Source organism: Pagrus pagrus, assembly GCF_965226575.1.
Source record: "Pagrus pagrus genome assembly, chromosome: 14".
Taxonomy (NCBI): Eukaryota; Metazoa; Chordata; class Actinopteri; order Spariformes; family Sparidae; genus Pagrus; species Pagrus pagrus.
The window spans coordinates 14559652-14584306 of NC_140198.1; the positions used below are offsets into that span (position 1 = coordinate 14559652).

General features: G+C 39.4%; 1 protein-coding gene across 4 annotated transcripts; it reads right to left on the reverse strand.

Moving 5' to 3' along the window:
- Window positions 1-1054: 1054 nt before the first annotated feature.
- On the reverse strand, window positions 1055-24655 carry kcnip1b (Kv channel interacting protein 1 b). 4 transcript variants are annotated; one of them, XM_084374360.1, is made up of 9 exons: window positions 23794-24655; window positions 5737-5757; window positions 5525-5649; window positions 4422-4491; window positions 4263-4333; window positions 4046-4153; window positions 3852-3956; window positions 3433-3495; window positions 1055-2501 (listed from the first exon to the last, which is right to left on the reverse strand). In XM_084374360.1, the coding sequence occupies exons 1-9, from the start codon at window positions 23879-23881 to the stop codon at window positions 2454-2456; spliced, it is 699 nt and encodes a 232-aa protein (XP_084230486.1). In that variant the 5' UTR covers window positions 23882-24655; the 3' UTR covers window positions 1055-2453. The 4 variants fall into 4 exon arrangements, with proteins under 4 accessions (XP_084230486.1, XP_084230488.1, XP_084230487.1 ...); XM_084374362.1 differs by lacking the exon at window positions 23794-24655 and adding an exon at window positions 10386-10755; XM_084374361.1 differs by lacking the exon at window positions 5737-5757.

The window sequence follows — 24655 nt, forward strand, 5'->3', positions numbered from 1 at the left end:
AGCCGACAAGACACGCAGACCGGAAACAGCGCCACCCAGCGTACCGCAGTGTGGAGCGCACACATAGCACAGCCAGAGTGGTTTGCTTGTTTTCTCTTTGATTGCTGTGTCTCACAAGCCTGGAAATTAAGGCGTTTAGTAATTGGTGTTCATCTTGATTTCTCTTGTATCAGTTTAGGAGATGTTTTTGTGAATGAAGCATTGTGAAGAGTATTGAAAGTGATTCTGAGTGCTGTGTCGTAGGCAACTGGACTTGTTTCAGTTCTTTGTTCCTCATGACTGAGATCCTTCATCAATGTATTGAAAGTGGGTTTCTTTGATTTTGGAATTCTCTGTTGTAGCAGTGTTTTATAAATGTACGGTACTATATATGTATGCATATATACTCTGGACTCTGTGAATTTGAGGTGTTCTGTAATCATCATCATTCATTCATTCATTCATTCATTCATTCAGGTTGTAGAAGACAACACATTTTTATAAACTATGTGTTCACCTTTAGCTTTTCAAAAATAATAATTAAACCACAATATTTACTAGAGTAGTAGCGACTTCCAGTCACACTACTTTGTCATTTCTACCCAGAGAAACGTATATATATATATATATACAGTATATTTATTTTTTTAAATGTTTGTGTTATATGTTTTTATATATTTATATGTTTTGTTAGTGGGATGCATGTTTTCGAGCAGAAGGAGTTGTATTTCTAAAGATGACTATTTGAAAATAATAATAAAATAACATTTAGCTGGATCTGTATCCCTGAACCTTTAGCAGTTATTGCCTCATCCAACTCAGACCTCAATTTGAAGGCTAAATTAAACGTAGGGTGAAAAAAACAAAACAAAAAAAAAACTGAGACAGATGGATTGGGATCTGGGGATTACGAAGGCCACGGCATAATATTCTCATAATTTTCATACACATCAAACCACAGTGACACCCTGTGTGGAGTCAACTTCATTTCTTATGCTTTCACACTCATTTATTTAGCATAGACAGACACACACGTACACACACACCCCTAAAATAAAAGTAATACACCACTCAATTTAAGAATTTACATATTTATTCTTATGGCTTAAAATTAATTTTCTGTTTTTGGAGATCTAACAACTCTGTTCCAAACCAAGATATCAGGGACCAGAGGCTGTGATGTCACGCTGATGTACCTGACAGTAAAGACGCTGCTTCACAGACAGCAAAAAGAACAGTGATGAATATTTTAGTGCTTAAACTACTACATCCTAGAAAGTTTTCTATTACAGGGATGCTTTCCAACGCATCCCGACTCACAGGAAACCATCCGCAGGATTCGCCCTGTGATGTCTGTACTTGCACGTCAGTGTGACATCACAGATCTAGTTTGAGCAGAGGAAGCAGCGCCAAATGTTGACTTGTACAGATGGAGCTGTCCTCCGTGTCATGAAAACATCACATTCCAAAGCTGACATTCAGTGGTTTTCCCTGCAAGATGATCTTTCTCATACCCGGATTTCATTAGACTGGCACCCGCACCTCCCACCAGGAAGGTTGCACCATACAAATATTTTACTGTCATCGTTTTTTATCCCATCTCTGATTTCACCTGTGCGAATAAAGATATTGGTTTGATGATCACAAACCTCTTTCTGACTATTCAACAAATTTGTTTTTGCGGGCCCTTCATCACGAAATCCCAAATATATGCACATTTTCCCACAATACTTGTTGACGACACACCAATTTGACCACAAGAAGCAAAGCAGCATGTGAAAATATTCAAAAAAGGATTCAATTCTTCTTTGTTTCCACTAAAACTTAAGTTCCAAAATAGACAGAAAGACAGACACACGCACCATACAAGACCCACGTTTGACTTTCTACTGAAAGCTTTAGACAGACTCTTAACAAGACAGACTCAGCAGGCAAGCGACAGCCAGGTCCACACAGAAGTACAGGGGTCACTGCAACAGTGAAGCCAACACCTGACATTTTAATTATTCCATATCGTCAGCCACTAGATGCATGAGATAAATACAGAAGTCCTTATGGCCAAATTCCCATAGCAAATATCTGGAGATAAATCAAAACCTCTGCAAAAGCATGCATTTATTTTGGACAACAAAAAAAAAAAAACTTCCGCTGGTTGAACAGGAGCTCTTTGCTGGTCGGGAGCACTTTATCTTTAACAGGCCAATCTTCGAGACAGGACCGAAGAGTGATGTGTCCAAGTCTGTCACATCAGTCACTTTGTGTCGTGCGGAGAAATCTCTGCAGGAGAGTGTAAAGCATTCCAGTCCAATCCCTTCATTCAAGTCACCGTGGGGCCTTCCATCCAGAACCACAGCTGGATACAGATGGGAAGAGGAGGAGAGATCGGACGTATTGCACATATGCATCCACACACACGCACTCACACCAAGCCCTCTCATTTTCCATGTCTTTTGTCTCCATCATCTCCTCTTGTCCTACATCACGTTCTCAAACAGCTGCATGGATCTCATCATGGTTTCATCCTGCAGAGAGAGAGAGGATGAGTAATCAGGGAACAATGATGCAATTAAGAAGTAATGTGCTGTACCCTGTATAGTGTAGTGTGTGTATAGTAATGTATAGTCAGCCCTGCTGCACAAGCTGCATGAAGTTTCATCATTTTGCATAGAAGAAAGAAGTTTTTAATAACTCTGTTCCACATTAAACAGGACGTCACCTCCAAGTATTTCAACACTGTTTCAAAAGGACATGTTGGTGTTTGGACACTTTATTTATGGTGTTTATGTCTGTTTTCTCTGCATGTGTATGGCCTCATTTGGACTTTGGACATTTATGTATTCATGTATCCCATTCTGATTTGATTTTACATGTTGTAAATCTACATACAGTTTATATCTACTTGCACTGTTTGGTTTGTAAGTATCATTGTAACATATTTTTTTATAATTATTCAATTTTCATCATGTATAAATATTTTTTCTAGGTTTTTTTTGCAAAATTGTAGATGCACATGTAACAAAGTAATCTAAGCTCAAAGGTCCTCTTACTAGTTTTGGGATTTTAAACCGCATCTCATGGCTTTCATTGTGGCGAACAGCTCCGAAAGCAAGTCAGTGAACCTTTGTGCGTTTAATGTTAAGTTAATGTTTTTAGAAAAAATAAATAAATGACAACAAAGAGGGATCAATTCATTCTAACCAATGTTGGCATACGTGAATATGTTAAAACAGTAAGTAAAAGCACCAAGAATGAGCAAACTCCCAACAGTCAAGACAGAAACACAATGTTAAAATGTTCTTTTTCACAAATATAATACATTTGTGCCCTTTATGTTTTTTAAAGTGCCAAAATGCACTTGAAACAACATATGGTTGACTGTGGTTAATATATATTTATCTAATTTCTTATGGTTTCATTTGGAAATAGACAACTCAGATGTAGGACAATACATACCTCCTGACAGGCTATAACAAACTCCTCTAAAGTCACCACTCCATCCTTGTTTTTGTCCATTTTCTGTGAAAAAAGCAACAAAACAATGTGAATCAGTATCACATAGAAAGTCATTGTTGTGGCATTGTGTTCACATTATATAATATAGTATACAACTATACTATTTATAGGTTCTGCACCCCGGGGACTGTAATCGCTAGTGTTAAACTTAATAAGCCTTATCCAAAACTTGTAATATATGCAAAGAGTCTCAGTAAAACCGCAGAGGTTCATCCTGGAAGCTGCTGGGGTGCAATGAGAGACATTAAGTGTCAGGATGTTTTCCCTCACGCTGTGTAAACACAATGGCTTTAAAATCACCCCTCACTCTTAAAACATTTGACTTTCGTTTATGTTAATCCCATGTATTAGAAATGAACCTGAAAAAAGGCGTCCACATGCTGCTGGGGGACGTCTCCTTTTAGTGCAGGGTAGGTGTACTTGCCCATCATGTCATAAATGGCTCTCACAATCTCAGTCATTTCCTGAAAGAAGAGAAGTTTCACACTGTGATGAGACGTGGCCTTTAGATGACACACAAAACACTGTATACGTCGTGATGGGCCAGTCTCACCTCTCTGTTTATGTAGCCATCTCTGTTAATGTCATAAAGGTGAAACGTCCACTCGAGCTTTTCTCTCAGCGTTCCTCGCAGCAGTATGGACAAACCCGTGACAAAGTCCTGGCAGCAATGAGACAGAAGACAAACTCAGATTCTAAAAGTCTCGTGGCACATGAAAGTAAAGGTATGAGTAATAACTTACATAAAAAATGCAACATTTTGTTTTTACCTTAAACTTGATGGAGCCATTGTTTGTAGTGTCAAACGCATTGAAAAGATAATGTGCATACATGCTTGCATCTGCAACACAAAAATACACCAGTAAGGTCTCCTGCTATCAATAAGCCTCACAGAGCATTGAAAGAGATGTGAAAACAAAGCACTTTACCTCCGTGAGGGAAGAACTGTGCATAAATGTGTTTGAATGTCTCCTCGTTCACCATACCGCTTGGACATTCCTGTGTAACAAAAAATAAATGAGTTAGGGTTAATGTACTCAACAACGTCAATGTTTTATTTCCTGTTTGCTGGAAGAATTCACCAAAACCATGTAGTCACAGTCGTGACCCTACTCATATATGTCATTTGTCCCCAGAGTATCATGAGAATCATTTTTTTTTTACAATATGAATATATACAATACATTATGTCACTTCTATACTTAAACTGTATAAATGAGCTATATTTCTCAATTTATGATTCTCTGCACAGCATTTCCTCATTCAATCATAAGTTTCACGTTGTAACAATGTAAGTGTACAAACACTCACGTTATAACATGATAGATATTATTGTTATAGCAAGAAAAGTTTCTTGTTACAACATGTTTAGTTTGTATGTCAGATATGAAACATGAAATCATCTTGTCTTCTGTTCTGCTCCTACGGTTTTTCTTTGCTTCAGATTGAAATATCTCAACAATTATTGATTGTGTCTTGTACAGATATTCATGATCCCCAGAGATTAATAATAATAATATCATAATATCATAACCTAACTTCCATCTAACGCTGCCAGCAGTCAAAGTTTTAACATTTCCAATACATGAGTTTTTAACAACACAGCCTCTGGGCAAAACTAACAACGTCTCAGCTGTTCTTTGATTTTTGTGCTAGCAAAATGTTAGCAAGCTAACAAAGTGAACTAATATGGTGACGATGGTAAACATTAGTCTTTAGTACCAGCTAAACATCAGCATGCTAGCACTGTCACTGTATACATGTTAGCATTGTCACTACCAGATCGGAGTAACAAAAGCTTGCATTAGCATTCACAGCACTGCTGGCTTTAAGTACAGCCTCAAAGATCTGCTTGCATTAGCTGTAGACTCAGCCTTGTTCAAATAGAAATCCTCTGCATGGCTGGATACCATTAGGAGTAAATGGGTAAATGTTTTTCCTGGAATTAGGCTGATCCACATCTGAAGAATTAGAAATGCATGCCCTGTGTGCCAAAGTATTCTAATGAGACAATCAGAAAGTGGGTGATTACATTCTTGAAACCACGATAGAGAATCTGTAGCTCCTGTTTGGTGAAGTTAGTTTGGGCTTCCAGTTGATCGAGGCCCTCTGGCCTGTGGCACACCATCGTCATCTCCAGCTCGTCATCTGCTTTATCTAGAGGGAAGGAGAAGAGAGACAGGAAGAAATGTATCTATTATCAGGTAAAGACCTCTACAATTTCTGTCCGACATGTGCTCTTACCATTCTTTGGAAATATGAAAACTGTAACACACAGCAAAGAGACAAGTCAGCAAAGTGTGAGAATGTGAGGTCGACAAGAAACATCAAAAATGTGATTAGACAGCAGAAAGAGCGCTCACGAAGCAGCAGAATGATAGGACACCAGGAGGCTCACATAGAGGTAAGAGGAGATAAAAAAGATGGATTATAGAAGAGCCACATGTACTCTCCCCTCAGGGGTTGAGGGATTTTATTAATGGCAGCATGGAGCACGGTATCGGGCGCTGTGGAGATGGATGGTGCTTAATGATGTGAAGCGTTTTGGTTCTGCCGCGGGCAAGTGTTTGTCACCACGACTGTCTCCAGCTCCAGGGCAAGACTAACATCCTGACATCAGGCAGTGGACACAATACACACACCGGCGAGTTCTCCAACATGAGCAAACATCCAAGAGAAAACAGCCGTATAAAGAGCTCTCTGGAAGTCTTTATTGAATTCTGGCAGCGGCAGAAACCTAAAGTAGGCCGATCACACACATTTACAGCCTTGTGTATAGAGCTGGTGCGTCTCTCGTATGAGATGTAGTGAAAATTAGACCAAACTCCCTGTTCTCCTCAATTAAGCTTCATTAAGTCAAATCCCAACTGGTCCCTGAGATCTAAGCAATACGTTTTGCTTTTACAGAGACCAAATGATTTTACACACCATATCCTTTAATTCATTATTTTAATATATTAAATCCCGCCACATAAAACGAAAGCTGACCAGCAAGCCACGACTTGACAAATGTTCACATGTGTACACACGTGTGAGTCCAAACAATCATTGTGCTCCAGCTGTGTCAGCATCAATTGGCTCAGTCAGCCTTTAAGAAAAGCAGATTAAAATGGATATAATACTCCTGCTTTTGGGGAGGGTGCTGATGACTCATTCATTTCATCCCATTAAGCAGCGGTGTCAAGATTAATCCTCAACACTGAAACCGTATCTAATGTCATGCATCACCTGCCAGGGGCAGTTTTAATTTGAAATTTACATCAAATATCCTGTTGGTCATCCGATTTTTTCAGCATTTCCCAGAGGCATCAACTGTGTGTGACGGTAATATGAAAAGTAAGCCCTAATTAGCTGCTTTTGTGTCTTATTTGTACGAGAATAATTGCTTCTGCTTTTATCTTTAAATCATCCTCATTTGGATCCAGTTTGCCATTTTCTTCATCTCACTTTCAATTCGTGCAAAATGGTCTAAACTTGCAGCCGTTCACGCGCGTTTACATGTGATTGTTGAGATCAAAGTCGAGGCTTACAGTATGTAGGTTACATACAGCATTTATGAGTACTACTCATACTACTATTAGGTTTATGCTAATATCGAGATGGTATGAAATTGAAAAAAACTAATTTGAAAAAGATCTTCTACATCCACAGAAAGCTATTAGAATAACCCAGAGAGATAATGTGCCTGCTGGTGTAAGACATTTTTGTGAGATTAGCACATTTTGAGACAGATTTCCTGCCCCCATTTCGCAGATTATCCCCGTTTTTGGCTCTATCCTCTCACGGTTTTTGTTTCTTCTATTCAATGCTGAACCAGTGTGGTATATTTAGAATATTTACTGATATCAGCTGAACATACAGTACAGCGTGTACTTATGTGCAGCTTTCCCTCCATCTTCCTGTTGCGATCTCCCTGACTCTTGTTGTCATGGGGACAGACAGCCAGGACGAACATGAACAGTGGTGCGTATACTGGATCAACTGATCAAAAAGGTGTCAAACACAATTTGTGCAAAAGCCCCTCGCATGACAGCAAAAACAACAAGGGTGTTGCTTTGCTGCACTTGTATGCGTGTATTCCTACTGCCTGGGTGCATTTGCCTCCCTGCAAATGCAATGTGCGATCGGAAACAGATGAAATGAAATGAGGGCGAGAAGAGGAAACAGGCGGAGGTGTTGATTAGAGGAGGGGTGAGACATCGGGAAGACAGGAGGAGGGAGATGGCGGAGTGTGAAGAATACATTTTAAGGGAGAGGACAACATATGGCAGAATAGCATACACAATATGTTTGTGTATGCTATAAATGGGATGGAAAGACAAACACTAAGCTATTGATCTCAGAAGCGTGATGAGGAACCAGACACATTGATTTTGAATTTGAGGTTTTCTAGTAACGACTAGCTTTGAACCACCTGGGGGTTAAAAACACTTATTGAGAATAAGAATATAACCAAATGACAACATGATCTGATTACAAGTGATGGGTTTATGCTTAGAAGTCTGCAGAAGAAACACTGCAGGCTCTCTATAGTCTTGATGCTTATATACAAGGCAGGAGTCTTGATGTAAACATTTATCTTCATGTGCTGGGAGGGGGATGCTATGTGATGAAGTGATGGAGATAAGATGGTGATTGCATAGACAAACAGCAGCTCTGTCATACAGACACACACAGACTGAGGTCTGAGGTGCTAAAGGGTCCAAGTGTAGCTTTGATTGCTCGCAACAGGTTGGATTCATTTTTGCTTTAACTTTGATATTTTGGGATATACAGTTACAGCATCCGCTTTTTTTTTTTTGCTGAGAATAAGATCAGAAGATTGATGCCACTCTCATGTTTGTGTAGTAAACATAACATTACATCCAGCAGCTGGTAAGCTTAGCTTAGCATACAGACTGGAAACAGGGGAACAGTTAGCCTTGTTCTCTCCAAAGGCAACTAAATCCACCTCCCAGCCCCTCTGAGGCTCATCAATAAAAGCTTTTATCTTGTTTGTTTTATCCAGTAACATCCTGAAGTCCCTGCTTGTTGCCTTGCAGCCTCATGGTGATGGCAAAACTCCAGGAAGTAACTGCAGCCCAGCCAAGACCGACTCATAAGCCCCCCATAAAACCACAACATGTCGATTTATATACGGTAAGTGAGCTTTGGAGCAGATCTTGTGTGTGGAAAAAGCCAAGCTAACTGCTTGATCCTGCTTTCATTATTTGTGCTAAGCTAAGCTAATTGGCTGCCAGGGGTAGCATAGCTTAGCATAAAGACCAGAAACAGCGTACCTTGCTCTGACCAAAGGCGACAATATCATAGTAATCATATCAATATCAATAACATAGAGCTAGGCTAACTGCTGCCTGCTTTCAGTCTTTATGCAAAGCTAAGCTAACTGGCTGTTGGCGGGAGCATTATATTTACTGCACAGACATGTGAGTGGTATCAGTCTTCTTAAACTATTCCTTTCATTTCCAAAGAAACAGAGGGGTTATTCGAGAATGACAGCAACCACTTTCTACTTTATAGTACACTATATTTTCTACATTCGTGTCATGGAGCGATAGCAGCTGTCGCTTCAAATCTTTTGTTTGTTCAGCGACTTTGGTCCGTGCAATTTTTCCAGACTTGGGTTGTGACACCGTAGACGTATCCTGGTGAAAAAAGATTTGGTCTGTTTGTAAAGCACATTTGCCGTCTGCTCAGTGGTCTAAGATATAGTATTGTATGTAACTCTAGCTTATTTTTTTTGGATCCTGCCTTGACCTTAATCTCTGCTCTGTCTCTTACACTGCTGTGACACTTACTTTCCCTCCTGGGGATCAATAAAGCCTTATCTTCCTTATCTCATCTCATATACCTGTGCACGGCTGACAACACAGGACAAACTTTAATGGACCTAAAAAAAAGGTGACCTCAGTGCTTTTTTTTCCTTTTTGTTCAAAGGCTTTTATCAAAGCAGGGACGGACGATCTCATCTCATCTCTGTAAAAACAGATACCGAGCATCGCCCTCGTCTCGTGGGGTGTTACGTCGGAGGGCAATTCCTTTGTTTGCCGCTTCACGTATTTTATCTCTATTTCATGCTGCTATAAATTCATCATTCATCCTGGCTGAGAATTGCTCACACTCTCCTCCTATGCCCCTACAACCCAGTCTCCATGACAACGAGGATCTCAAGCATAAGGCCAGGGAGAGGTATGATATGTGAGCTGCGTGTTAATTCACATGCTCCCCTCTGAACCTTCGCTCCTCTGCCCCCCCCTCTCTCACTCACTCACTCCCTCACTCACTCACTCACACACTGACTCATTGAACGGACACCCACACGTGCACAACACACACACCCACACACATAATAATAGAGTCAGGGGCAGTGATTTTGCTCTCTGGTTATTTTCAAGGACACACTACCACAGGGTATACTGTAATCTCTCCATCATGACCACAATATATTGGTTATTCCTCGCACTTTGTATCACTGCTTAGTCTTTGAATTAATATTTATAGATTTTTATGAAAAAAAAAATATATATAGAACACTTGTACATAAAAAATAATGTCAGTGCTTTTGGTTAATGTACTTTACATGTATATGCCATTTGGTCACATGTAAGTAACATATGGTCACATGCATTAGCTGATCCATTTTTGCTGTTTTCTGACTGACTTCCTTGTTCAATAATTTATAGTCCTAGGAAATCTGGCACATATAGAAATGTTAACGTGCAGGTCTGCAACATACAGCAAATAACATAAAAAAAAAAACATGTATCATAAACAACAGCTGGTCCAAATGTGTATCTGAATGTTTTCTTTCTCGTTGTTCTTCTCTCTCTCACTTTAGCTTTCTGTTGCTCTTTTGTCTCCTCTCCATCTTTCTCTGACTACTGTTGACGTACCTCTGGACGGTCTCCTCTGCTTGGTTTGCATGGTCAAAGTGCCCACCACTGCACCCATGTTGTCACCGTGGAAACCAGCCTGGTCAAACAACCCAGAGAATAATACTCCTCTATTTATTTCACGATCTTGTCAGCCTGTCGTTCTGTCTTTATCTGCCTCCACAGCTCCGGATCTTAAAGGGGCTTTGCCCCCGTTAGTTCCTCTGGTTGGTTTTGTCACTGAGGGACGACTCTCCTCTTTGAGCTGATTCTCGTGGATTTCTGATCTCTTTCTCCAAACACACTCACAAGCTGCTCCTGCCTTCCTGCGCCACTCCCTCCGCTCTGTGCCTCACTCCACTCATCTGTCAGCTTTCCCCCCTCTTTCTAGCTCCCTGCCTCCTCATGCCTTCATGTTATTGTGGAGTGCTGGTGGTAACCAATGCTGTGCTCAGTAATAACACCACTGACAAATGAATGGTAACAGGTGAAGGTCATGAGACTGTCATCACTTATCTCTGTTTTTACTACCCTGACACACACACACACACACACACGCACTCAACACAAATGCTAACGATGGCTTCAGTTCAATACCACTTCAAATTAGCGCTCTGCTCCCTGCCACATGTTTTTTCCCATAATTAGCCTGTAGATATATGTCAGCTGTGACCCTCTCCCTCTTATTCTAATGTGAAGGGCGCCAGAGAATGATTTTTTCTTTCTCACTATGGTCTAAACAAGCAAGTTAAAGTGTTAAATGCTATCAATTAATATTCATGGAGCGGCTTCGATTTACGAAAATGAGACTGTGTGCATAGGGGAAAGGAAAGCAGTCGGTGTGAGTAATGTTTATGTCTGTAAAAGTGCTTGGCATTAAAACTCAAACAGCTTTGTTGGAAGCAGAAGTAAATGTTGATTATATTATAAGTGCTTCACCCTCTTAAACGATGTCATTCACTGTGGTAAAAGGCGTCTAATGAGTCTGAGACAGATTCGGTCTGATTTAAGACCGGATATGTTATCCGACAGTGATTCTTTGCGAACTCAGCTGAAGATCTAAATGAGTTAATCAAAGAAAGGACGTTTTAAGAGCGATTGCTTTGATTTATGAGAGTAACACAGCACACTGTAAAGGGGTGGAGTGAAGCAGAAAATGTGAATGTCTTTTTAAATATTCCACTGGCTGCAGACCAGAAATGTAAATGCTCTCCCTGCATCACTCTTTCTTTGTGTGTATGTGTGTGTTGGCTTCAGAAAAACCTCTCTTGGTTTAAAAAATTCATGCTCTGCCATTTTTTTTCGACGCCGTTTTCTTGTTTCTTGAAAGTTGCGTTCCACGTCCTCTTTTTTACAGCTGTAAGAAGAGCAGAAGCCGTGTGTGTGAAAGGTGTCCGGTGGCATCAATACAGTAATTCATGAATTGAATATTTATTATGTCATAGTTACGTAACCCTTGGAAACTTGCCTTGTGTCTGCCATGTGTTTCTCTATGCTGTTTGACTAGCAGAGCACTGCTCAGGACTAAGTATGCAGATAGCTGGTGTAGGGACATTAAGTTGTGTGTGTACATGTGGCTTGCAGAGGGCAGTGCCGAGCTGATACAAGCTAGATAAGACTTTAACATGCACTGATTAATTAAACATAAAGTCATGCATAATTCTAATGTACACCAATCTCACGCTAACTGTCCTACCTTTTGCTAAAGTCCTTTCCCTTTTTGCATCCCAAATCCCTCCATGTAAACATTGTCATACAAGAAATTTACGTCTATTTTACAAATCAAATACACATTCCACACAGTCACTTCATCTCAGACCAAGAAGCAAAACATAAAAATTCTCAGTGATATCACAAACAATATTTCTCCTCCACTGCCCCAATTTGAAGCCTCCTGACACACATTCAAACTCTTGCAGATGGAGAATTAAGTGTTCAGATTACTATGAGTAAACCATTGTAATCCCCGTGACAGATGTCTGGAACTTTCTCTCTAGGACACGTCACCCTGCACCGTGACAAGCTCCAGCAAGTGATTTATGGGGGTGAAAGGGGGATGCTGTCCCACTTGTTGGCAATATTACCAAAATGCATCCCCCTTGTTAACCTGCCATCCCCCCTCTCCATCCACTAATCAGAGAGAGAGAGTGCAGAGGCAGAGGGTCCCGACCATGGCTCTGGAATATCAGTAGCCTAACTGTGTACTGATATATCCACGGTGCTGTTTAGTGTGCTGAAGAAGTCAACACATTTGTTACTGCAGCCCGTCCTCATCAGGAAAACGAAGATATAGGTCAACTGTAAAAGGAACTTATTAAGACCCATATTTGACATTTTATTGTTAGGTGGTGACCTCTAGTGGCCATAGGAACTATTACAGTGGTAAAGGAGGAAGTCAGGTGAGGTATTGGGATATTTTAATGTTTCACTTGATTGTTTATTCCATGATGTTGTTCCATGGTGTTTTGTGAATATTTTTCCCTACAAAAAATGCAACACATTTCATTTGACTTTTATTGCTTATCCACACACATGCTTATATACACCCATGTCCCTATCTAATTTGGAGTAGTGTTATGTAAATAATGAGAAAGTCTGAATAGGGAGGAGGTCGGCAGGTTGGATCAAACAAGCACAAGACTGTAATCCAGGATACCTCTGTTTGTGTGCCATGTGAAGTCAGCAGTGAGTTATTTTAACTTGCTAACATAAGAAAGGGACGACATCTTACGTAACATAACTGCAGTTACGGATGTAATGCAGGTCGGTTTGTGACTGAAGGAGCATAAGTAATGTAGTTATTTTTACCCAAACCACAATGTTTTCCTAAATCTAACCAAGTAGTTTTAGTGTAGAAACCAATAGTATATCTATATCTATCTATCTATCTATCTATCTATCTATCTATCTATATACATATATATATATACATATATATATATATATATATACACATATATATATATATATATATATATATATAGACAAACAAATATGTTAAGAAATAAGATAAATGTGTTCAAAAATGGGGGAATAAATATTGTGTTCAAATGTGTTAATAAGAAAAATAAAAATATAAAAGAGCATTTGTCATTGTGTTAATACAGTTAATTGTCATTCAAACAGGTTCGTTTACGGTGCACAGAAGAGTAACGTGGTTAACTCACAACCTAATCTCAGAGGTTATGTTGTCCATCTTCTATTTTTGTGAATTGCATTGGTTGTGGGAAATGTAGAGGGGCGGGATGTCATGATGACCCCTGAAATTGAAGCCAAGGGCTAATGAGAAGATACACAGACAAGCTGGTGTAAAGCTGCTGGAGACTTTTTAAGTCTAACACTGTGGTGGATGCAGAGTTTACCGACGAGTTACGGACATAAGGAAGCATGCATAAGGTAAATACTTGATGTGTGTATATTTGTACTGCTTCTTCAGAATGAGCGGAATAACCCTTATTTCAATGTAGTAGCAGCTAATGTTACTGTGTGTTGTAAGTATGTGTTAATGTTATCAGCTAGTTTAAAGCTCACATGAAGTCAGTATGATAAGTAAATGGCTGTTATTAGCTTGTGAATTGGTAAATGAGATTAAAAGGTCATAACACCAGTTGATAGAGGTTGATTGTATGTGCTAAGTGAAATCTTTAGAGAAAGGTTTACATTGAAAAGGAAAACACTTCCAAGCATTTTGGCAAATCTTTAATGTCTGTTTTTATGTTTTTACTCATTTAAAAACCATTTCTCATTTAACTAAATTCATCATTTACAGTTAAAAACTGTGTGTGATATAAACGGTACATTTCATTAGGGTATTTGCATTTCACTGAGGTGTGTTTTGAATTTTAAAGTACAGTACTATGTATATATTCCTGCTAAGTGGAGGCATTGGCATTTATTTGTAATTCATAAATAAGTTCAAAAGGTTTAAAAGCTTCTAATTTCATAACTGTAACACAGGTTAGCAGGGCCCCGCTCATAGTACTACAACACCCATATACTGTACAGTAGATACATGGGTCGGGTGCTACTCTTGCCTAAACTCAACCAAACCGGTTGTAATGTTTCTCACTTCTTCTTATTAACATTAACTCTCATACTCACTCGGACAGTCATTACACTCTTTATTGACTTCTCTTCCTCTTCCATACCTGTTACGTACTGTGACGTCATCACGCATACTCACAACGTGAGTTGCCAGACACTACACTGGTACACTCGTAACCGGTACTCAGCAACAGTCATGTCGTTTTGGGGACGGTAATATATGTTGTTTTGTGGGTGACTGGCAATCAACCTATTCAGTGGTTTAGGTATCAGGATGTGTTGCATTACTGCTCCTTTTTGTCTTCCCTCTGTAAGTTTTGTCTTAGATCTATAATAAATTAAAAGTAAATATTATAAACACTCTATTCTATTCTAAATTGTAGCCTAAATACTGTACATTGTCAGCTTTATGATCAAAGTGACAAGCAGGAACACGAGCGAGAGGAGCATAGAGACACACTGCTGCCACGTGACTACAAATCGCAGTTAGTCGGTTACTATAGATGTTTGGTGCAGCCTGGGAGTGAAGCAGGTAAAATGACCGAGGACATTAACCTGCACTGACTGCACTGTGCTCAGCGTTTACAGTTACATAATTCTTGCTAAATATACCATCAAACCTACGGTGTGTATTGAAACATAAGCATCATTAGAGTGCTTAATGTCCACATCCAGTACAAGAACAGTGCTCCCATTGGGCCATCCCCCCGGTTAAGATGAACAAATCACCCACTGACAAGGACCAAGGACACTGCACCGCAGTCTGACTTACTAATGGCTTCATTATCTGTTAACCGCTTCATGTTCTACTCACGTTAAGCCCATTATCGGACTGAATCCATTGTGAAATGTGATAAAAATCAATTTAACAGATCATTTTTTCAAGACTAAACAGATTTAATTTGGAAGAGATAGGAAAATCTATGTTTGTTCTGTGATGATCTGTGGGCAAACCGCAATCTCTGTTGTGGCAGCTCCAGACCAGATGAGAGGTTCCCTCGTTATGCAACAGCTGCCATTATTGAATTATTTTGTCTCTACTGCTCTGCTCTCCACTTTAACATTCCCTCTGTCTCCTGCACACTTCACATTCAAACTAGTTGTGCTTCAAGAGATGACGAACATGGATTTGACAAAGGGAAAAAGCTTATATGATGTATGAGTCGTCACGCAATTCAAATGTATACAGAGAAAATGTAGTTATAGTGATTGATTGGTTTACTTATCTGCTTTTGTATGTTTAATATTGTTATAAATTTAACTGCTTGAGGCCTGTTTGACTGGTCAGACATGTTAATCAATTAGGTGAGTAATGGAAAATGAATTCTTAATTAGAAATTGAGCAATAGGAAAATGTACCCCCCATATTTTAGTTATTTAAAATGTATTTTGCAATGCATATTTATTAAAACCCTCTACCAGTATCAGTAAGAAGTTTTTTTGAAAATGCAGATTTTTAAAATTCATTTTAAGAATAAGAACTGCATAATAACAACAGCATAGTTTTCCTGTGTCTTTAAAATGAATATTAAAGCATGTCAAAAATGGGGAAATTCAGTTAAATTAAATATTTATTTGCTCATATTTAAGTGCTCATAGTGCTCGTACTGTACAGAGCAGTGCCCTCGAATAGATATAGACAGATATTCAGCGGAAAAATATGCCACTGGCTCTATTTGATGAGATGGATTACATTTAGAGCACAACATGAAGGGGAACCAACTTCTGACCGAGCAAACACACACAAGTAACCGTAGACACAAAACAGCAGAGTCAGAAATACACAGACGTTAAATACTTTTACTCACATAATATATGAAAGTGAGTATACCGTGTGCTTTATTTGCCACGTTTGTGTATATGTGGCTGTGTCTTTAACTTTGTTATCTGACAGCACACATTCCTTGTGTGTTATGTTGTGGTGTCACTCTTTGAACAACAGGTGGCAGCAGAGTACAATGTTCCTGGACACAGTCAGCACCTCGGGTCACCACTGCATCAAGCTCCTCATGCTCATGACTAAGTACAAAGGGAGCTAAAGTGAACAGATGAACAACAACATGAGAGCATGTAAGCTGAACGCACAGCACCTCCCAACAACACCACACATCACTTCATCATCACAATACTATTCACTTGTCAAAAGTGTATTTTGCCTGCAAGTTTCAGATACTAAAACAATGAGGCCGGAGAGAATTAACGTGGAGAATGAAAGACACAGTGGAGGCAGAAGATAAAAATAAATCTAGACGAAGACAGTTACATAAAAGTGCGTAGTGAGGTGATGTAAAAAATTAAAAGCAGAGACACACACTGTCAGCTCCAATCCACTGCCTCTACAGCCACAGACCAAGAGAGAGGGAGTGAAAGGAGACAGAGGAGAAGGAGGTTTTTGGGGAGAACAGTTTACAAATGAAGGGTGATGTTGGACAATATGTTTCGGTCATAGTAGAAGTGTGGTCGAGGTACACCAAGCTGTAGATTTGAGTCAGTCTCCGCAGTGTGGGATGAAGTGAGTCTTGCTGCAAGGTTACGCACTCAGAGGGCACATGTGACTTGTAATGGCAAGGGACAAGTGCAGCACAGGGCAGGATGTTTGGTTTGCTGTCTTCACACTACACTGTTTCCAGTAGGATGTCTATGTGGTGTAAACACAATAACATGTATATCATAGTAAAAGCAAAAAGTCAAAATACTTTAATGGTCGACAAGATTGTAAGAAATGGACAGAATTGAAAGGTAGCAACAAAACTATAGGGGTCAGCTTACCCGCTCACCGCTGCTGTCTATTTGGCTGTAGCGACTAGCTGCTGTTAGCAAGTAGCTCAGTTAGCCGTGGAGCTAAGTGGCCTTATTAGCTGACAGGAGTCTGCTGGCTGGAAACCAGACCAGGGACTGAACACAGCCCCTGAGACAGACAGATGCCAGTCTAAAGACAGGGGATACAGTACAGAGGTGAGCCGCGCTGACCAGGACATGTACACGTGTAGAGCTTGAATATTTTCACATCATACTTGGTCAATTGAGGATTTATTTGACTAAAACACAGGTGATTGTGGAAAGACAAACCAAGAATCTTTTGGTAAGTCTTATTTTGTTAACGACAAGTTTGAATTAAGCTGGTTTAATGATGAAATGCTGGGCCAATTAAGCTAGTCTTAGCTCTGCAGAAGAGAGAAACTTGAATTCAGAATGTGTATGGCTGTATTTTTCTGTTTAATAATGACAATAGGTGTAAAATTATCTCCTTTCTTGACATTTTGTGAGTTGAATTTGTTTAGTTTTTACATCTCCCAGCTACTACAAAATAGTAGGCTGGGCTGTGGCTAGCTAGTTAGCATGCTAACTTCATTAGACATCTCTGCAACACAGTACAAAGACTTCTTTGGCATAATGTCAACACTGTTGTGTCTTTACATTCTGTTGATAATGCTAAATTCTAAACTGAACAGTTGCTACAAAAGAGAATTATGGCATAAAGCTAAATGCTAAACATCTTTTCGGCATTTAACTACAAGCAAAACTATATCTAAACAGTAGCACAAGTGAAGAAGAATCATACAGCCTCCAGACGCATACAGACTCCATGCACTCGTTATACAGCACTATTTACCTCAAGTATGCTAACATTAGCAAAGATAAGCCACTATACAATCTTTAGCTAATGTGTTTGTTTAATGTAAGTAGTCTACTTAGCTTTGTGTTGTCAGACTTTCACTTATGGAAATGTTAATACTTGAGTTAATAGTCTTGACGCCAAGGACGTATAAGGTTGATGCTAGTTGCTCAGTGACTCATTTAGCTGTTAATGCTGACTTTGATGGTTGGCTAATGTGTATGGTTTTGGAGTACATGATAATGATAATGAGGTTTTACATATAAGTACAGTACACTAAAGTCCAACTGGTAGTCAGGTGGTTCTGAGTAATTTTTCCCCAATCCATACAAAGTGGTACATTTGCTCTTGGGCTGTACTTAAGTACAGGTTTAATGTATATACTTGCACTTACTTGAGTCTTTCCATCTAATATATAGATAAACATTATGTTTCCTTGTACTTTTTACTCCACTATATTTATCTGACAGTTTTATTAACCAGTCATTTTATAGATTCCGTTTATAAATGCAAAATGTAACCAACTTATAAATTATGTAGTGTATATGTTATTTTAGACAATGCCTCCCGGCAGTACAGGATGTAGTTAAAATAAGCTTCACTGGTTACAACATAAGTGCTTAGTGATCATTAATTATAATCCAGTAATATAATATATATGATTCTGAAATGGGTCGTTCTGCACAATGTACTAATTACTTTGGTACTTTAAGTACATTTTGATGTACGTAAATACTTTTGCAATATTACGTAATCACAATTTGGTATTTTTACTTAAAGTAAAAGATCTGAGCACTTCTTCTGCCACTCTCTGTACTTTGGAGGGGATTATAGGTTCCCCCACTGACCCGCAACTCAAGTACTCCTGTCCATTGATAAGCCATACATTATCAATGACTTGAAAAAAAAACTAGGAGCTTTGTAAGCCTGGGAACTGTCTTGATAGTGTTGTTCAGCTGCATGATAAAGAGATAAAGCAGCTAAACAAAAAACAGTTGCTTTTATAGGCTTTTATAGTCACAAAAACAATAATTCTCATTAACTTTACATTACCTTACATCTTACAGATGAAAGCTAAACCCTTTTTTAGAAGCAGAACTATGTAGAACAAGAACATAAAGTTCAGTTTACAAGTATAAACAGTTAAGATACAGGAGCCACTGGGGACCTCAGAATAACTGCAGAGCCAGTCAGTTTAGGGCCTGGGGCATTTCTCAAGCTCCGTTTCCACAACTCTGACACTCTTGCAACGTTTAAAGGTCTGAAAATGAATATACATGCAGCTGCAGTTGTAAGTAGAGCACTTTAAAGGTTAATAGGTAGCGTTTTACAGTTCGTGTCACTATATATATCCAAGTGTGTGCAGGCAAATATGCATAATAGGCCAAACTACTGAAGATACGTGTGTGTTGAACATGAGGGACTCAGATTTTTCAGCCTACCTGACATGCTTGCGTGTGTGGAGATGAATATGCATGTGTGTGCAGGTTTTCATGTCTTCTTCCATGCATATGATAGCATGCAGGTCCTCTGCACCATCTGCAGAGTGGGGATGATGCTCTGAGATGTGATGATGAGCAAATTGTGCAGAAATAAACGTTTCAATCTACAACCACGATGAAAAAATATAGGTTTAGGACTGAAGGTTTATGGACATTAACGGAAACATACAGTATACAGCAATCTTACACAATTGCCTCACAATAGATACTCAGATGTCTTTGTTAATGTTCAGATTTTACAGTCTGTATCAGAAACATTTTGATTCAGCTTTCTTTGTGATGCCCTAGTTTTAGAGGTTTCTACTAAACTGCACTGTATTAGTCAAATGTGTATGTAAAAGGTGAAAATGCATTAGGGTAACACCTATAAATTTTAAAAATCCCACTGTGAGCCCTATTTTAGATCATTTATAACTTATTAATCTGACCAGAGGAACTTAATAAACTCAGTGACGTTCAATAATGGAACTGAATGAAGACATGGCCTCTGTACTGCGCAGTGCACAAGCATCTTAACCTTAAATAACAAAAAGGGCAGTGCCGTGAGCCGCAGTCAGCAAAGCACAAAAAAACATCTGGGGAGAAGCAGCCAACATATACGGAGGCACAAAGACAAGGGACTCGATGTTCCATAGAAATCACACGCCATTTCACCAACTAACAGTGAGGACACAGAGTTTGGAGCCCAGAGACTGGAGCAAAAAAAAATAAAAATTTCTGCCCTCAAGATAATAATCTGTGTGCTTGGAGTACTTAATTTGTGCTCTGGATTTAATGTTGATTTTGGTGCCAAAGAGCAGGGGTGGAAGAAACTAGTTACATCTACTTTGTATTTCTGTAATTAAATCATTTGTTTGGGCACTTGTACTTTTTATGAGTACTTTTTAAAGTCTGTTATTTTACTTGTACTGATCTACCTAGCTACTTTTAAAATCATAATTGAGTACTGAGTACAATTTGAATTAATATGTAAACCTTTCATCTGCATTTTTGTAGCCAGAAAGGCTATCCAGTCACAAACGGGCCAATGAAAACCGTGACAAACACAAAAAAACACAAAGCTCTGCAGCAAAACTCAGATTTTCAGCACTTTTTCCACCTCTGCCAAAGAGCCACTGCTTAATGGAACTGATGTAGTAACATGTATAGACCTCTCAGTAGCTGATAATATCTTCAATACTTGGCAAATAACCCCAAAACAATCTAGATGGATCGATGGAGTAGCACTACAGGTAAGAGGGAAAATATGTATTGTTGATTTTGGGGTGAACTGTCCCTTTGATTGCTACCTCCACACAGGACAACATCTAAGTGTATGTTTTTTTTTTGTATTGTTACTTAACTTTGGCAATTAGTCCAAGCATGACCGCATATTTCTTTGTTATATAAAAGGATGGATTGTCTCTGAGACACTTGAGATCTGTGGCTGCAGTGCATGACCCAGATTGTCAACCCATGGAGCCATAAGTAGGCTGCTTTATTTCGAGAATAGCTCAGTAGCTGACGAGAACACCGGTTTATAACACGTAGATTCACCGTCAGTGGGTTGTACTGCAGGTTTTCATATCAAAGGACTGCCACATACTGTAAATATGCATATACTGTAGATGCTTTTGAGGTTAGATCGAGTTTAGCAGTGTCCATTGGGCAGCTCTACTGGACAACCACATCCTACATACAGGTAACAAGACATAAGTCATGTGTGAGAGTTTGGTCAGGTGATCTGTATAAAGGCAGCCTAAATTGAATGGATTCTGGCTTTTGGAAACACTGATTTTGTTGCTATTGTCAATTGCATATTCATACTTTTAACAGAAACTGTAGAAAATAGGATAATGAAACAAGCTACTGTTAAGTTGTGTTCTTACAGCTAACCTGCTACTTTTTTTTAATATTAGAAAAAAGAAGAAAAAAAAAGGAATTTTTAGGTTTTGTTCAAATCCTGGAGGTGGCTATGCTTTCAAACAATTCAGAGCATCATAGAAAGAGTCATCCAAATGTTTCTAGTTGGAAAATAAGCAGCTGGTTAAGCAGCATTGCCTGCACCTGCACAATTGACATATTTGGGTGCAGGTTTTTATTTTTAAATTTGTATCGGAGCAGAGGCTTTTTTTAATGTGAGTGCAGCCCCAGTGTGTTTTATCAGTCGTGACTAATTGCAGCAGCACTCTGACTTGGTGACTCAGCATTTGTTCCTCCCTGTTAAGGTGAAAAGTAACTTAACCAAAGGCTGACGGAGGTCGAGAGCAGAGAGAGATCCAGGGCTTTTAACACGAAGATGACGAACATGACAAGAGGTGGAGAGTGCACCCCAACTGTTGCCCAAGGGGGAAGACCGGATGACGCATACATCGTTCAGGTTTTACACAGATCATGCAGGAAAACCTAAAAAGCCCTAATGCACTGGCACATAAAATGTAGGCAAACTCAATAATTACTATAATTAAATGTACATTTTTAACAAAATGAGCCATTACTACAATCTCTCCACCTAGACCAATAGAATATGTTTGTAGGGAAGCTCAAGGCGTACTGATGGTGGATCAAATTTAGGTGGAAATGAATATGTCAAAATGAAAGGATAATTGCCAATCATTTTGAAATAGGACAAATTATACCTAGTTTTATAGCAAGAATGCAAAACCATGTGCAGTTATGGTCTCTTTAGCCTAAAGCAGATGTTTCTGATGATCTGGCTCCTTAATGTGACCCCCTAAAACATGCTGTTCGGCACAGATGATCTGGTAATGTAAGGGGTTTACAGATCCAGTTTGTCGCCTCCTCAGCTCTCACAGACTCATCTGGGCTGCCCTGATAATATTACTATTTGATATTTATGATTCAAAATCTGGATGATTACATTGGTACTCTCTGAGCAGGACCAAGACAACCAATGAGAGAGGCATCCCGGAGCAGCTAACGGTGCTGCAGCAACGGTAAACATTCTAGGCCTTTAGCCTAGCGTTAGCTAGCATACTACTGTGGAGAGAAACTTAAAATCTCACTGAAGAATAAAAAAATAACGTGCTGACAGCATCTCCACAGGCTAAAGTCCATTTTGTATATGTCTGCTTCTGCATGAGTTCATGTGAGGGGGATAGCCGCAGATCTATGAAGCGAGAGCACTGAAGCCACGCCCCGCTGCTGCACAGAGCGGTGTCCTCTGTTTATTCAACATGTGTTAATACTGAACATGTTGAGTGTCGAAATTGCACTAAATCCGGCACTACACTTACTTGGGTCCTCAGCAACACACCTGCCAAGTGTGAAGTAGATGAGATAAACAGTTCTCGTGATATGCGTATAACATCAAGACACGTACAGACATTCCTTGCTTTTTAGTTGAATGGCCTTCAGTGTGTACATTAATTGTGGAATTGTTAGTTTTACTTCTCAGATTTCTTTCCCTTGAAGCCGTTTTAAAATATGAAATATTTTACACGAAAAAGAGAAAAAAAAATGAGAAAACTGTGAAAAAATCAACTATTATGAATAATTTAGTGTAACAGAAACATCTCATTAACCAAACCCGGGGTTGGGTGCCACTGGCCTATATGTACAAGCTACAAATCCTCTATCCTTACTTGACTCATCTGGCCTGATGGCTCAATATAGCAGCCACCAACACAACACCAGTTACAGTGTATCTTCTGGTGCTCAAAACATAATAGTTCAAACTCATTTATGCAGCGCCTATTGCTGGCATTACCATCAAGAATTGTGTTGCATTTCCAAGCCGTGTTACATCTAAAAGTTACTGCATCAAGTAAGAGGTTGTGTTGTATTTATATAACTGAAACTCTCACAGACCTAGGCTTGCAAAGAAAAGGCTCAATGTTTTGCTCAAGGACACTGTGACAGCACACATGGCTGCTGATGAATAGACTGCACTTTGGCTGTTGTGGGAACTGAATCTTGACCTTGTCCACTTGACAATATAAAGTGTGCAGCACTGCAACTGAAATCTATTTGGTAAAAGGAAGCTAGATACATAATTCCACTATAAAAGGAGAGCTCTCTGACTGGATGGTAGCTGTGGCAATGGCACTAAATTTGTATGTTTTTTAACACGTTTTTGTATGAAAATGCCACGATAACACTCATACAGATAGACATCCTTATATCCATTAAATGTTGGGTGTAGCCCTCTCATAAAACAATTTTGTAACAAACAAATACACATATACAAAGTCATGAATTGTGCACATTTGAGTGAAAGATGTACAATAATAGCAATAATTTGCGTTTGAGTAAAAAACCACAGTACCTTTCGTGAGGGTTCCTGAGACCAATCTCTGCAGGGACTGGATTAATTTGAGCACCCCCTGCCTGCAGCGGCTGGTACAGCCAGCCATCCTGAGGTAGAGGCAGGGGCCGACGGGGCCGAGTCTTCACCAGAGAGAAACTGTTTCCTCCAATATGTCTCAACGATGGCTTAAGCTCGCAAGTCCCTCAACAATGTCCTTTAGGGAGCTATATTGTGGTGTCCTGAATCCAAAGATGAATCTGCCTCAATCGTTTTTGTTATGGAACATCTTTAGGTTCTTTAAGGTAAAGACGGTGATAAATGATAATTTACCAGCAAAAGTAAGCTTCTGCTGTATCTTACGATTGAAACAATGTGTCTTCTCTTCCCACCGGTCCAAATGAATGAGATACAGTTCACTTACTCACTCAGATACTGATGCTCAACATACAGGCACATGCTGTGGTGAAGTTTAGAGGCAGGTATTGAAAACAGTGTTAGAATTACCAAAAGAGGCAGAAATGCTGAGTGGAAATAAAAATCCAGACCTGTATGTCAAACTTTTAAAAAAGCAAAGTTGTGTTCCACAGACCAACATGAGCCAGAAGATAAATTATTGAATGGACTCCAAAAGTAGAACGCGACGAGCTGCGTGCCCTGGAAGTTCTGTCCGTCTAAGAAAAAGCAGTCCAGTTCTTCTCACCTCCTTTTTGTATGTATCTGATCACTCTTTCCCTCTCCTCCTCTTTGTCTTGTCTTCTGTCTGTGGTCTTGCGAGGTAGCACTTTCTCCTCCAGTACACGTATTTCTGTGTGAGGTTTTTGTTTGAGCTGCAGTGGGAGCCCTGCGGCTGTGGTCTGTGGAGGAGCTCCGCTCTGGCACT